Source organism: Pseudochaenichthys georgianus, chromosome 7 (assembly GCF_902827115.2).
Source record: "Pseudochaenichthys georgianus chromosome 7, fPseGeo1.2, whole genome shotgun sequence".
NCBI classification, from domain to species: domain Eukaryota; kingdom Metazoa; phylum Chordata; class Actinopteri; order Perciformes; family Channichthyidae; genus Pseudochaenichthys; species Pseudochaenichthys georgianus.
The window spans coordinates 37,339,981-37,357,046 of NC_047509.1; the positions used below are offsets into that span (position 1 = coordinate 37,339,981).

General features: G+C 41.2%; 1 protein-coding gene across 1 annotated transcript; it reads left to right on the forward strand.

Annotated features, from left to right (window-relative positions):
• The first annotated feature begins 3,185 nt into the window (after positions 1-3,185).
• LOC117448924 (collagen alpha-1(XX) chain-like) lies at positions 3,186-16,612 on the forward strand. Its single transcript, XM_034086218.1, has 5 exons — positions 3,186-3,265; positions 10,131-10,239; positions 13,772-13,876; positions 15,692-15,834; positions 16,598-16,612. Exons 2-5 carry the CDS (start codon positions 10,140-10,142, stop codon positions 16,610-16,612), a joined length of 363 nt encoding a protein of 120 aa, XP_033942109.1. The 5' UTR covers positions 3,186-3,265; positions 10,131-10,139.
• The last annotated feature ends 454 nt before the right edge of the window (positions 16,613-17,066 follow it).

Sequence of the window (17,066 nt, forward strand, 5' to 3'; positions counted from 1 at the left end):
TTGAAAGACGTATCAAACATGTAATCAGGGTATATGTCAGAATGTAACTATCATTTGATATCACATTTTTTAAACGAAATCCAGGCTGATTATAGTGGGCTTCTTTTTTATTTGAACCAGATGTTCTACAAACCAACCGTATGGTCTCTTTACCCTCCTGTTGTCTTCGGGTCAAATCTGACCGATTTACTACTTCCATCCATCATAACTTTTTTGTTTTACATTCGATTGCATTCAGGCTTTATGAATACTTCACAGTAGACATTTGAACATATCAAATTGCTGATCACCGCTTTCATTGAATTTTGGATGATTTAGTCAACTTTGTAACAAAATGACCTCCATAAAGAAAAGGAATTAGCAACCATCCGGATCAGATAAACCCCCCCACACACACATACACACACACACACACACACACACACACACACACACACATACACACACACACACACACACACACACACACACACACACACACACACACACACACACACACACACACACTAGATGTGTTCCCCCCATATGTGCCATGGATCACACCTGGCACACGCAATACATGTTCAGTGTCTATTCTTTGTATATTTACTGCAGTTTTTCATGTGTACCAGTAGTCTGATACAATATTTACAGTTTGAAAGGGTGTTAAATGAAATTTGGTGATGATTAATGGTTTTTGTGTTAATGTAATAGCAGTTAAAACAGGACCGGTCAAATTTGACCGCAAACACCAAAGTAAGCGGCGGGGGGGGGAACGAAGACAATAGGAGGGTTAAAACAATACATTCAGATATACTTTGTCAACCATGTCCACATGTCACATAGGCCCACTATAGCAGAAGTTCTATGCTGTATGCAGGGCCGGCCCTTGGCATATAGGCAGTATAGGTGAATGCTAAGGGCGCATCAATCTGGAGGGGTGCTGAAAAAAAAGGGGGAAAAAATGACATAACAACACAATTTCCAGATTTTGGATCAACAAAGTACATCTTATTATCTTATACTAACAGAACTACGCCTATATTGCATACAGCGCCCATAAACTATGGCGCACCCCCCTCCCCCCAAAAAAATCAAATTGAACCGCCCCAGCCCCAGTAAAAACCAGAGGTTTATGTGAAATAGTTCTTTTTTTGAAATAATGGTTTTAGTGTGCAATTATAGGTTTTAATTTTATATTTGTGTTAATTTAAAATAAATCAAACTCCCAAAAAACGTTTACAGCTTTTATTAACATTGGAATTTACTGTGTAAGTGGCCGCAGGAGTGGGGGGGGAGAGCTTTAAGCCCCTGTCACACTGTCCCGAAATGTACACCCGATGGACACAAATATTGAATTGTGAATTTCGCACGAAGATGGCCCCGAACCACACACGAAGGCAACATTTGCATTACATTTAAGACATACAAGTGCAACGAAAGTAACACAAACAATTATGTTAAAGTACTATGATACTGTACTGATATTTTCAGACTTTGTTCTTCCGTCTTTATATGTAGAATATATTAAGTTTTCTCCTTAAAGGTGGGGTAGGTAAGTTTGAGAAACCGGCTCGAGATCGCTAGAATTTGAAAATACACAACCGGAGAAAATCTGCCACTTCCTTATAGAGCCCCTCCTCCAACACACACGAACACGCACATGACCAATGAGGGCACGAGATAAGTTTGTGCCCCGATGGAAGGCTGACAGGCAGGTAGGCCATCCAGTCATTTTAGCAGGGCCGGCTAAACGGATTGGTTGTACTTTTTACAGTATTACGGCTTCTACAGATGACATTTTTGTATGGATTTTTTGTCAAAGCACTTCAGATATTCATTGCTATCGGGATGTTAAGAGCATTCCATGGAATATAACAAAAAGCCGGTTTCTGAAACTTACCAACCCCACCTTTAATGTTGTTTCCATAGCAACAACAACTTCCTGTCAACTCGCCTTCAAAATAATATATTATATCCTTTTTAGTTTCACAGAACACAAATTGGGTTATTTACATAATATGTTTACATGATTTTGTTGTGCAATAAAACAACCCGATGGACACACGATAAAGGAAATGTTCAAATTGGGCTCTGATCGTAGCAACATCGGGCCATTCGTGAGGGCATCTTAAGCCATCTATGACCGCTGGTGGAGTTTCTCAGGCTCCGGCAACAACTTCGTGAGCGGTGCCAAAATCTTTGGCATGCCAAAAAAATGCCGAAGGACCTTGCGAAGGTTCATTTTCGTGTTGAATTCGTGTGTCCATTGTGCCCTTCGTAAGGCCATCGTGAGGGCATCTTGTTATCGGGTGTCCATTTCGGGACAGTGTGAGAGGGGCTTTAGAGAGCTCTCTCCTGAAAGACTGAGAGGCTCTGATAACCTCAGCTCAGTGAGGTAAAGGCACACCTTTATATGATTGTTGTAAAAAAATAAGAGAATAGATTTTCATCTATTCTCTTTTAGTATAAAATACTATATGACAGTAAAAAAAGTTGTTAAACAAGAATACAGATACATACAGTTTAAAAGGGGAGTGATTTGTAAAATATCCATAAAGAAAAAGTAAATCTGTTTACAGTTCTGTTTCATATGCATGGGTGTTGAGAGATGTATCCATATACTGTAGATCTCCTAATGTTGCTCTCAAAGTGCACCAGATTGATGCTTTTAACTTCAATATTTAAAAAAGAATCTTGTGTTAGATCCCGGGGGCATGCTCCTTGTATAGAATCGGATGTATTTCCAAGTTCACACATACAAGGAATTTGCTTTGGTGCATTTGTAAACACACAAAGAAAGAAAGAAATTAAGTTGTAGAAAAGGAACAAACAGAACTATTCAAAACCAATATTTTCTAAATATTATCAAGTTGATTTAAGGGTTGTGCATTTTTAAAAGAGTTGAACAGACTGTGAATATACAAGGAATATGCAAAGTTTGTGGAATATGAGGAATGGTTTGAATCCTTTAAAAGTCAGGGGGTTACAGGTTCTTGAAAGAAGCAGATATGCTGGAGGTTTTTCTCAGGGTTAGCTGACCTCACCTTTGTTAGCCTTTTTAGCTCTGTAGGGTTTTATGTTGCGGAGGCTTCCCGGGTGCCACGCCCCTGCTGTGGCAGCGGGAGGGCCTCTCTTCTCGGGTTTCACGGAGTTCAGATACAACCTGAGGCAGGGAGACGGCTCCTCACACTGTTTAGCGGAACTGTTGCTAGTTGACATCCTACTTCTGGAATGTTGTGTGCAGTCACTGGGAAGGAATAACTTGGACTCACCTCACCGACAGGTAAGAGCTCACCTGGCTCTGGGGAAAGCGAGGAAAAGTTGTAACAATTGTATGTTAAACTAGCTCTGTTTCAGGTAACCGACTGAAATAGGCTAACGCTAACTTTATATCTTGTGTGTGCCTTCTTATTATAAAAAATGATTGTTAAATATCCTACCTGAGAAGAGAGTGGACAGTTCGTTTCCAAACTCTTTGTAAAATATGCACACACAAAATCAATTGTCAGTAGGCCTATTTAAATACAAAGTTTAAATCTCTGGGCTTTTTAAGCATTGCAGTGATAAGCACGAGCTAATGTGCGCAATTATTGCGTAGATCGTTGCGTCAATCATTAAACACTCTCTTTTGGTTGTCCCTAATGTATAATTAATTCATATTAAATGTATATAACACTTTTAGAACGATATATTCTGCAAAACATCAAATTGTAAAAGAATGCATGTAAGTTGCTCATATGTATTCAAAGATGTTTGTGAAGAAGAGTGTTACCAAATTGATTCTTAAAAATGTTTTATTTTGCTCTTGCATTTCTTCAGTTTTTATTATTTGAAATAGTATGGCTAACTGTTAGTACATTCTTATAAATACATTAAAACAAAAAGTTGTATCAAACACTGCATCCAGCACCTTATTCCTCCCTATTAGTGGGTGTGTGATTAACATCACTTTCATACTACTGGCAAAACAGAGCCTGCCCAGGTATATCTAAACAAGTACCCGCCTGTACAGTGGGGTTAGGCGGTCATTTCGTGGTATAAAAATAGACAATGGCTAGAATATTCATGTGAAAATAGTGCCATATTCTGCCATGCCTGTAGAAATGTTGTGTCAAAAATAATGCATAGCACAGATGTCTTCACCACGAACGGCTATAAAAAGATCTCATATCCCAAGCTTAACAACAAGCTAATGTTGCAGCTGAAATGATCTCCAGGTCACAAAGTCAACCTCACATGATGATGTGATACCAGTTTTCAAGCACAGTAAATATTCTCTTCCCAGAGTATATGATGGGACCAAAGTGATGATTTAATACATGGTTTTAATAATACTTTTGCTTTTCAATGTTTGCCATTTCAAACCACGAGCTGTTTCAAATCATATGCCTTGATTTACAATATGTTCTCATTTCTTTTATCAGTACAGTTTTTAAGCTTTTGTGCTTTTCTTTGCCATAATCCATTTTGGACTACAGTATATGAAATATTTCAGGATTGCACTTTTAACTCACTTGAAATGTTCTCACTTGCTTGGTTTCAAAACATAACAAAGGCCATAATCTGTTAATTGGGGACCATCAATGCTAGTTTTCATTGCTGTTGCCGGCCACTATTGCTCATGTAAACCTGCTACTGCTGCACCCCCTGTAATCTCAGAGGCACCCCGAGTCATTTTGTTCTGGAACCGGGCCTGTACATGGCCATATACTGAACACACTACAGAGCCCATTCCGTGTCCTATTTTTTATTTTTTATTTTGATATACTTTATTAATCCCTGTGGGGAAATTGTTTCTCTGCATTTGACCCATCCTGTGTTAGGAGCAGTGGGCTGCCATTTTTGAACGGCGCCCGGGGAGCTGTGTAGGGAACGGTGCCTTGCTCAGGGACACCTCGGTAGCACTTGGTCTTGCCGGTGACTTGAACTGGTGACCTTCCAATTGCCAAGCCAAGTCCCTATCGACTTTGCCACCACCGCCCACAAGTTTACTTTTTTACACAAGTTTACTTCCTGTCTGCCTTCTTCTGGTAATTTATCTGACGTCCAGCGCTCCATCTTTTAACCTCTTTTCCTTTCTCTTTCTTGATCCTCCTTAGCAACCTTCATTATAGTCCTTGACAGTGGTCTGTACTGTATTAACAACGTGTCACATGTTAAGAATTTACAATCAGAATCGAGTATTCAACTAAGCCGTGTAATACAAGTTGTTCGTAGCCTTAATGGCCTACACAGTTGTTATGCTGCTAAACCACATCGCCCTTCACTGGATGTGTAATGAGCTGCACTAAACTACATTTTAGCATTTAAAATACCTAGCCATTCTTTTGAGGTTATTTTGGTGAAAGTAACTAAAAAGTAGTGTAACTCATTACATTTCAGAGACAGTAATATTGTAATGTAATTTATTACTTTCAAAAGACAGTAATAAGTAATATGTAATATATTACATTTTGGAAGTAACTTGCCCAACACTGCTACTCAGTGTGCATATATTCTCTATACAATCATTTTCAAGTCAGCTAGAGCCTCTCTATGTTAATGTGATGAGGGTTTGCTGTTATATAGTTTACAGGCTTTACAATCAGCATGATGACAACATTGAGCTTTAATATCTTTTTTTAAATCTGATTCCCAAAATATCATATTGCACATGTTTTTTCTCAACTTCACAGGAAGCCACTAAACTAAAGTTGAAGTTATTTTGTGGTGGTGTCTTTGTTGTCTAGTGAGATCACTCCAAAGGCACACCACCAAATAAGTAATGACATTGGCTCGAGGCTGCTCTTATGTGAAAAAATCAGAACAACATAAGTGTTAAAAACAACTACTTTTGTTGATGTAATTAATTCCATTGTCAGATTCACAAATGTTAAGGGCTCTCTCCTCTCCAACATTAAGTTAAAAAGTCATTTGTGTAATGCTTTTTCATGCTAAATGTCTTATTCTCAATAGACTTATGCGCACATCTCTACAACACAATATTTAAAGTGGTGCGCATGATTCTTTGTGAAGTAATGCAAAGACAAGAAATCCATTATTTTATTTTCGGTAAAATAAAGCAGATATTCCTATTGGTGAATTCAGATCTCAAAAGACCAGCAGTGGTAAAGGTGCCTCAGTCAATACAGCCCAAACAAAAGTGCTGATGTCCTGATTTGAATTGCTTAAAGTGGACCTATCATGCTATATTTGAAACATATATTGTAGGGCCATACCTATATAAATATATATATCTTTTCAAAATACCAAACAGATCCTGCATTTTGTACAGTCCTCTCAGCAAAACCCATCTTTTCTTCTCTGTCTGACAGCAGAGAGATACTGTAGGTACGCACGACATGCAACTCACTTACTGTACAGTGTCAACTTAGAGCTGGCAACATAGACAGGCAGGTACATGTAAAACATAAGAAACGTTACATAAAGAGCTCTAAAGTCCATCCTCACATACTGCATGGATGATGGAAGTCGGAAAGCCTTTAGGCAGACTAGGAGTTTCTTTTATAGGTTCTTCACTGGTGGTCTTTCCAGTCATAAGGTCTCAAGTAAAAGTAGGCTCAGAAAGGAGGACATAATAACAGCAAATAAATAAACGATTATTTGATTAACAGCGAAGATGTAATGACACTTAAAGGTGGGGTATGTAATTTATTTCAGATACACTTTTTGTTATATTCCATGGAATGCTCTTAACATCCCGATAGCAATGAATATCTTAAGTGCTTTGACAAAAAATCCATTAAAAAATGTCATCTGTGGAAGCCGTGGTACTGTAAAAAGCACGACCAATCATCTGAGCCGGCCCGGCTAAAATAACTGGATGGCCTACCTGCCTGTCAGCCTTCCATCTGTGCACAAACTGATCTCGTGCCCTCATTGTTGGTCATGTGCATGTTCGTGTGTGTTGGAGGAGGGGCTCTGTAAGGAAGCGGTTGTGTATTTTCAAATTCTAGCGCACTCGAGCTGGTTTCTCCAAAATGACATACCCCACCTTTAACTCCCAGCATATGGAGAAATTAATCTATAATGTGACTTGATATGAGATTAAACAGGAGGACAATGTGTTTCACATTCAGCTTCTTCATGTCTGCACATTACGTTGTTGGTAAAGCTGTTTGAACAAAAGGCGCGTTCACACCGCAGTACTTTTCCCACTTTAGTTCCGATATAGTTCCGAAATGTTGCGTTCACACCAAAAAGAGCCGGAACTAAATTAGTTCATGAGAACCTTTTCACCCCCTTTTCCATCCCTGCTAGAGAGCAGGGACTTTCGTGGGAGAAAAAGGTTCCTATGTCCGATTGGCTGGGCGGATTGCAAACCACGCCCCGTAAAACTCCCAAAAAGTTTTGTGAAGCCGCCATTTTATTATCCTCGCATTAGCAATATTAGCATTAGCCCAGCGCAGAAACGCAGAGAGACTAACTTATGGCAACACAAAATAAAACATGGGAGCGGTGGAGATGAGGAGGTGTTGGCGTTCTGGCGATTTACTCGGAAGGCTTCAGTAGAAGCTGCTGGGACTCCCAGCAGCTTCTACTGAAGCCTTCCCCAACTCCGGGGACTTCCGACCGGGGACTTCCGACCGGGGACTTCCGGCCGGGGACTTCCGGCCGGGGACTTTGGGCGGCAGCAGCGCCATGTATACGCCGTGAAGTGGTTTGCGGCCTGCCAGTAAACCCAAAGCAGAAGAAGAAGAAGAAGTGACGACAGCGGCTTAATTTGCCTAACGGCCCCTGCACACGGCGGCGTGCGTTGCCGCTTCAACGCTTCTGCCCATTCACTTTGAATGGGGTGACGTCACGATTCGCCGAACTGCATTGTGGGAGCAAAGCGTAGCTTCTCTCGCGGTGCTCGCTGCAAAAGCAATGTTCTACTTTTACCGCCTCGACGGAGCCGTCAGCCAATCAAATCCCTCGTATGCAAATCTGACAGTACAAGCACTAGCCAATCAAACCGCGTGTATGTTGGGAGAGCCAGACAGCAGTTATTTCCCATATGTCAACAAAAGGAGGAGAAAATGATCGTGGCGGTAGGGAATCACCCGGTACTCTATGACCAGTCCCTCTTTACAGACAGGGATACAAACCGGAGGAGCCAGGCATGGGGGGAGGTGGCAAAGACAGTGGGGGAAACTGGTAGGTTTTCGCTTGTTTGGGGAGTTTATATCCAGTGTATTTCGTTTGAATGGACAGCTAGCAAGCATAGACAGTATATTTAGCCAGCATGGATGTAGCATGAATGCTTTGCTTTGTATGTCCGGGGCGGGACATTCATGTGATTGGTTGTTGGTCGTGTTGCTCGCGTTGACTCCCCAAGCTCAAGACACGCCCACCGCCAAGCGGCAATGCACGCCGCCGTGTGTAGGGGCCGTAACGGTACGTCCACACAGCAGCTTCAGAAGCAACTTCCAACGCTTCTCTGCCCATTGACTTTGAATGGGGATGACGTCACTTTGCCTCGCTTTTCTCCGAACTGCATTATGGGGGAGCGAAGCGAAGATTTCCAGGATGTCCAGGATCTCCAGGATTCAAAAGTTGAGCAATGTTCAACTTTTGAAGCTGAGCTGGAAGTGCCAGCCAATCAAACACGTTTATGCAAATCTGACAGTAGAAGCGCTAGCCAATCAAACCGCGTGTAAGCAGGGAGAACCAGACCGCAGTTCATTTCCTCATATTCCAAACGAGAAATGACGGTAGCAAATCACCCGGTTCTTTACGACCAGAACTATTAACGGGATACAAACCGGAGGAACCAGGCATGGAGGGAGGTGGCAGAGACAGTGGGTGAAACTGGTAGGTTTTCGCCTGTTTGGGGAGTTTATATATATATATATATTGCTCGCATAAAATCCCCGGGGTTTTTTGCTTTGTATGTCGGGGGCGGGAGATTCATGTGATTGGTTGTTGGTCGCATTGCTCGCAAAAAATCCCCAAGCTGTCAGACACGCCCAGTTCCAAGATTTTCAAGATTTTTGAAAAGCTGCTGTGTGGACGTACCGTAATCCTCCCCCAGGGATTTATTCCGGTGTGAACGCGATCTGTACTTAGTTCATAAGAACTAAAGAGTTCTCATGAACTAAGTTCTGATGAACCTTTGTGGGAAAAGTACTGCGGTGTGAATGCGCCTATTGTGGATATACAGTATTCGTGTTTCCGCTTTTACATTTCATTACTTCTCCCTTTTTCGATGTAATACTGAACCCCAATTTAACCGAATCCAGAAGCGTTTTGAAATAACACTTGTATCGGTCTGTAAACTCCAGTCAAATATCTGAGCTGCCTGATTGTTAATGTAGCTTTGTTCTGTCTGCGAGAACAATGTCCTTATTCAAAAAGAACAAATGTCAGAGTCAGTTGTTTCTAAAGATCATCTGCCTTCTCAACTTCTCTGCAGTTTCCAAGTCTATTTGAAAAAAAATGCAGTATCTGTAGTATTTGTTAGATTCAGGCCTTTATAATGTGCTTGCTTGTAAAACCTTTTGATTGATAATGTTGACTGACCTCCTTTTATATAGTCATGTACACAGATCTATTGTAGCAGGGTGAAATGGCTCTAAACAACTGTTAAGATACAAATGAACAATCCCAATATTTCAAATAATCTTCCTTCATGAACAAATAAGCTACACATTCTTTTTGTTTATGTATAGCAGTAAAAGGATCTTTCTTTATTTGGAGGCATTTACTAAACATTTTGTGTGTGTTAAATGTTGGCGCTCTCAGCAGAGGCGTGTTTGTTTTACGGCCTCTTAAAGTGCCTCGTAATATTATAGACTTGTGTGTGTCATTAGCTGTGTGAAGTTTAAGGTCTGCAATGGGGACCCAAGCACCTGTAGTCAGAGTCTGCAATAAAGAGTTACTTCCCATGGGAAAAGGCACCAGATACAAATTCAGAAAATAAAACAATATTACTAAAATATTGTATCTGCCACCTATTGTTTCATGAAACCTTTTTGAAAGCCAGTGAATCATTTCAGTAATGTCAAAATGCAAGGTGATGTTTTTCATTTAATGTTTTACTTAGTATTTTAGCATTTTATTGCATATTATTTGACTCGACTCAGTCATTTGAAAACTGTATTTATACCTAATAAATATATGCATGGCTAGGTAAATACTCATTGCATTGTTATTCATGTTTGTAGGCTCCACTCATGTCTCCTCACCTCCATGCTACATCATCATCTCTCTGGCTCATGCTGTGTTTCCTGCTCAGTGTCTTCCTGCTGCTGTCCCCAGGGGTCTATGGCCAAGGTAAAGTGCTTTCATCACAAATATAACTTCTTATTACTGCAAATATTCACATACACAGCTAGAGAGGATGGTGAAGTCTATCAAAAATATCTGTGTTTTGTTGTTGTAGTACAGGGCTTCTCAAACTCCGGACCAAGGTCCGGATCCGGACCGAAGTGCAAATCAATCCGTACCAAACCCTGTGTCCCATTATTAAATAAAAAAAGAATAATAATAAAAAAAATTAAAAAAATTCTGATTCTGATGTAAATTAAAGTGGACCTATTATGCTGTATTGGAAACATATATTGTAGGGCCATACCTATACTAAACATGTCTGTGAAGTTTTTTGCTTAAAATACCAAACAGTTCACCCATTGTAGCCATGCCACTGTTCATACCGCTCTTTTGCAGCCCTGTTAGAGAAACGCGGATTTTGGGTCCTTAGCTTGAAAAAAAAAAAAGAGGAGACGGTGCTAATGCCTGATCAGAATTCTACCGGAGATAAAGTTAAATTCTGCTGTGATAAAACGCCATCCTGTTCTAAACCACATCAAGGATTATTTCTGAAACAGTATGGAGCTCAAATGCTTTTACTCTTGCAGGTTTATCACAAGGTGAGTTCCTTTTTTTATTTCCTGCTTTTTAAACACATGTGCTCTCCAGTACAGGTTAGCTCTGAGTGTTAGCGAGGCTTGCTAATGTAAACAAAGATGAGATTACGTCCAAAACACGTCAGGCAGTGTTTCTGATAGCAATTGTCTGTGGGTCCGCTGCCGATTTGACGTCAGATCGGCAGCAAATCTGTATCCGCTCGTTGTACACCCGTTTTTAAAAGATTTGGGTACGGAGGAAAAGAGAGGGTTTTATTTTCTGACGCTGCGTGAGTTCCCCGACGTACCGGGGACACATATTTATGTATATAAGACATCACAAAGTGCATTTTGCCTGATAGGTCCCCTTTAATGTATATTTTCTTGTGTCTGACGCGTTGTGAGAATGAACGTGCATATATATTTACTTGTGTGCGCGAGCGTGACACGCATTGCAGACCGCAAGTTTACCTTGACTTTCTAATGCTTCTAATGCCATTTTTGCTGAGGTTCAAGGCATTGGCTACAGACAAACAGTGTCATTTCTCCCACTAGTTCAAGCCAATTTTATGTTTTGTGAGCCATGATACATACAGTATGATGGCTCACAAAACATAAAATGTATTAATTAATTAAAAATAAAAGATACAAACACAAAACAAACCAGAATAAACGTAAACATTTCAAAATAAAATAAATAAATAAAAAAAGATTAAGAAGGTCCACAGCAACGACAACATGAAACACCCTTTAATTACTGCAACGACATGTCGGGAACCCCCTCAAGGGGGCCCCATGCATAGCGCGCCGAAACTCCTTCTCATAATTTCCACCCTATTCTAAGGGGAAGCATTTACGCAATGTGGTGCCTTTTAATTTCAGCTTCTTACTTTGTATTTCTTCGCCCCTTTCCCTCAAACTATTTTAGGAGAGTGCATTTACGTTGTGCCTCTCTTCCTCTGTTTCTTCTTTCTCTTTTCCTACCCCTGTTCCTCAGACCTATCCAAAGGGAGGAGACACGTTGTGCCTCTTGACTTTTACTTTCTAAGGGACAAAGTTCATATGGCGATGGATTCCTTTGAGCGACATGCGCCGGCCCGTGCCTTACCTTGGACTTCTAATAGAACTGCTCGGGTCTTGATAGATTGAGTGGGGAAGTTCATGAGATATCTGTTATTATGTACCACTATTTCTTTTGAGAAAATTAAATGTAAAGGAAGGACGTAGCCCACAGCTTTTTTTGTAAAGATAAAGACTACTTGAGATGCTAGCTAGTTAGTTATTTGCACATGTTTTAATCACAACTCAGTTTAGCGAACACAATGTCTTACAATCTCACACACTTATTGTAAAATGTTGTGAAATTGTATAGTTTAGGGAAAAGCTTAATTTAGCTTGCTAGCTAATGGTATCCTCTTACCATTAATGTAAGCATAAATGATGTCATAACACTTTACATAAAACAATCATTTCATGTATATTATTACAATAATCCACATTTGATATGTCATATTCTTCACCTTAATAGTTATGATGATTACTATTATGTTGCATTACGCCATAACGCAGGTTTTGACCGGCATTTTTAATTACGGCAACCGCACTTCTCATTCGATTCTACAAGGTTACTGTGAGCTCATGTCTGTCACATTCTCATAACCACAATATCTAAGGAACGGAATTAAGAGGTCAAAGGTCATAAAAGACTTGTTTGGGTATAACTCAATGATACGTCTGCTAAACATGAAAAGTGAACACAAATGTAGAACAGGACAAAAGTGTAATTGGATAAATTGATTAAGAGAAATGTATGAAAATTGCAACTTGAATGCTTGGTATTCATTAATCAGGCTATAATTAAAATACATGTTGGTTTATAAGAACAGTATATCACAGTGTGGTGCTTTTCAATCATTATGACATGTTTTAAGAATGTTCTATTTATTCACGGTTCCTACATTTCATTAAAAGAAGCAATTGGCCTCAAATGTCAAATTATTTCAATGCTGAACTAAAGAATGATGGCTGCAACCAGCTACTCGTACCCCACCCACCAGGAAGTACAACACTGCTACTCTACTTGCCTGCAGATCTGCCCGCCTGTGTGGAGGAGTTGTTGTTGTAAGTGGGTCTGTTAGACCTTGACCCCAGTCAGTACAACTCCCACCAGACCCTTTCTGATCTTCTGCCAGGCTCCCAAGAAGATGAGGACCCTCTAGAGGCCCCTGGCTCAAATACACACACACACACACACACACACACACACACACACACACACACACACACACACACACACACACACACACACACACACACACACACACACACACACACACACACACACATGCTATTCAGAAAAGAATGTGTTGAGTGTTGAGGGTCATACGTCCACAGAAGCGATGAAGACACAGTTCTGTGATTCATGCTGTTCAAGTCTACACTCCTCTTGTCTTCTTTGCTTCCGTTTCCCGTCCCCCCCTCATCTTCTTGTCCACCCTGCCACATAGTACATAAAACACCCTCACACACTGTAACTCTGTGCTGTTCCTCTGACATGACCGTTGACCCTCCAGTCTCCAACCAGCATCCTTCCTGTTTCTACAGCAGACGGGAAGACAGGGCATGCTTTGATGGATGAGAGGCCAGCTGGAGAGAGGGGTGGATGGAGGGCGGGAGGATAAAAACATGAAAGACGCTGCTTGTTAGGAAGCCCCTGCTGGGAATTATGTAGATGAAGTCGAAACAAGACACAGATTTGATTTAGGGAGAAGGAAGCGAGAGGGGTTAGGCCGTCTTAGAACGGGAGCTTCACAGCTTGTTTCTTTGATCTTTGAAAAGCCTGCAACTGTCTCTTCCTCTTGACCCACATCATGGACTACACAGCATGTACACACATACATAATTAACCTGATTTCATGTTGTTGTTGTTGTTGTCTCCCTTTGTCTCTTGGACTTTCAAGGTCGTCTTAAGCTGACGGTGCTGTCTGAGGACAGACTGCAGATGAAATGGAAGGAGGCCGACGGACCTGTTCAGGGCTACAAAGTCAGAGTGAAACCCATCTCAGGTGAGACTTCCTCGGCTCTTAAAATAACAACGATATTCAGACTGCAAGTGTTAGTTGTACATTTTCTGGAAAAACAAACAAACAAACAAACACTAACGAAGCATGCATTGGTTGTAAAGGGAGTAGTGAATGAGGAAGCGACTTCACACAGCCTTTGATTCTCCCGCTTGCCATCAGAAGCATCTGCCTCTGGCTCTGCGTATACAAAGGGGAGATAGGAAAGGAATAAAGGCAGCATTACAACATCAGATCATCCTTCTGGGAAAAGGGTTTTCGACGTCTGGGAAATCTTTATTCTTGCATGTGGAATACCAAGAGATGTCATTAAAGTATTTACAGAATCCAAAGATGTATTAGCAGGAAAAGCCAATAATCTGATCGTACACTGAGTGAACCAGCACAGTCCCTTGATCTCCTCTTCTCCTGTGTGGACATGTCATGAGGTGTGAAAGTGCCTTTGCTCTCCCGCTAGTCCAGACTGCTCTGTTGCTTCCCAGGTGATGCTTTTGATAAGAACCTCCACCTTCACATCTGTGATTCTTAACTTCATCTTTAACATTGATTTCTCTCTGTCACCCTCTTATCTGCCATTCCTCTCTGTGCCATTAAGTCCAGGCATGTCTCAAAGAAGGACACCGAGGGGGGGGGGGGGGGCTTAGAGAAAGAATTCAGTCAGCGTGAGAAGGTGTTGGTTCTGGGAGAGGGGGGCAGTACGAGGATGAAAAGGTGGTGTCGATGTGATACACAACCATTGTGGTTTTGAAAAAGGCTTGAAGTGTAATTAAACTATTACATTTCACTTGTTGAAACCTGCAGGACCTGCCACACGCATCCAGGGCCAGCAGACGGTGGCCTTCAGTACTTTATCACTTATCATCGGATATGATTTTAAAAGAAGATGTTGTGTTCAAATATGTTGAAACATTTAGTTTGACAAATAATATGAGAGCAAGTAGACAACTGAAGCAATTATTGTATCATAAAAACATTTGGGGAATGCAGGGAACATAATAACTAACATAAATAAGAAAAGGTTAAAGGATACACTTTTAAGGTCATATCAAAAATAAACTTGCAGGACTTGAATAAAGTGGTTACATCTTTCTAACCCACCGACAATAAGAATGGGGACGAGCCAGGTGTGCTGCTGTATTCCTGATTGCTCTACCTACGCTGACTCAGATCAAATCCTTACATGTGCTGATGATTCAGCGTTTTGGTAATTAACAAATGAGGAATCAGCATACAGGAGGAAGGTGTCTGATCTTGTAAGACGTCGCAGCATGATAGCCTTTAGCTTTGTTGTGGAAAAAGAATATCATAGACTTCAGAAGAGGGAAATATGGGAAGCTACCGCTATAAATGACCTGGTAACCAATAGCAAATATGAAAGCATTACATTTCCTTGATCCTAAATAGAAAGATATCTTTATAAAACCTTAAAGATGGCTCATCGGAGATTATGTTAACAATAAGTTTGGCTTCCTAAAAACACTTGGGACATTTTGAAAGAGATTACATTCCCTGAGGCTATTGGACTCTTGAAGGTAAAACCTTCAGCCCTTATGTTGTGATTTTGAGGTTTACATTATTCGTGTCTTTATTGTAAACCACTGACAATTTAAGAGTTTCCTGTGTATCTTTTATATTTATGATATTCTATGGATGTCCATCTGATGTATGTGTGTAACGCTTATTGGCATGCTTTGTTGATTGTTATCGTGTCTATTCTGCAATGAGTAGGCAAGTTCTCACTTTCCCTTTGGACTTAATGCCATCCAGTCATTTCTCAACTCTATCTCTCGTCTCTCACAGAGGTGCCACAGCCGGAGCTGATGCTGACCACCACACGGGGCCGGGCCACGGTGGCAGGACTGGACTCCGGTCAGGAATACGCCCTCCAAGTCCTCGTGCTCAATGGGACGACGAGAGGCTTCTCGCAAAGCGCAGATTCACGAGTAAGACACACAGCGATGTTGATGAGGAGTTGTTGAATAGGGTGGATGGAGGGAGGTCTATGAACACAAAAGCAGTGCTTGAATTGGGCCGGGACTTCTGATTTGTACCCATCTGGTACCGTTACTTCTTACACGGTGCCGGTACGGCGGTACTCAGTAGGCCTACTCAGTAGATGCGTCATGAGGGGCCGCCGCCGCCGCCTTCCCCCCGGAGCAGCAGTCTTCGTCGCCCACAAACACCGTCCGCGCCAAACACCGCCAACCCTCGGCGGCCCGCAGTGCCAGAGGACCCTCGGCAAAACAGAGCCTGTCCAGGTATATTTAAACATGTTCCCAGCTCGCCTGTACAGTGGGGCGAGGCGCTCATTTTGCAGCTCATGGTTTCAAAACAGAGATTGGCTGGAATTCCCTGTAAAATATATGCCATCTTCTGCCTGTAGACATTTCGGTTCAAAATACATCTAACTCAGATGCCTTCACCACAATCGTACCAAACGCTGTCTCCTGGTACTCATCTGAGTAACTCACTAACAAAGAAATAGCTAGGCCTACTATATGGCAGTAAAACAAGAATAGAGTTGAAAAGGGGAGTGATTTGTAAAATATCAATAAAGAAATAGAAAATCTTTTTACAGTTCTGTTTCATCTGGATGTTGAGAGATGTATCCATAGATCTCTTCATGTCGCTCTCAAAGTGCACCAGATTGATGCTTTCAACAACATCTTGTGTTAGATCCACTCCCCACTAACCCTATAATCTCAGATGCACCCTGAGTGAGTCATGTTGTTTAAGTACAGTGAGCCTTTCTAAAATACATAGTAAAGAGACAAACACGCCAGCATTATAGGATATACTATGGCTTTGAGCCAAGTTCTTGTTTTTGGGCGGTATAAATAAATTGACTTGAAACAGTTGCTGATTTAGAGTACTGGCACCTTTTTTTATTCCAATTCAAGCACTGCACAAAAGGAACAAAGACCTGAGACAGTGGGTAAATGACAGTGCGAGGCTCACCTGAGCTCGCTAGCATGACAGGAATCTAGTTATTTACATCTCTATCCATGCAGAGTTGCCCACTTCCTTCTGGACGGTGATACATGATCATCGAGTTACATTATATTGGAGAGAAGGCCGAATTCGCTACTTGAAATATGTCCAACCTGCCGCACCTCACCAAAACAATTTAGATTGCTAAACAGAACTACGGGCAAAAGAAAAATAGGTGTGAGTT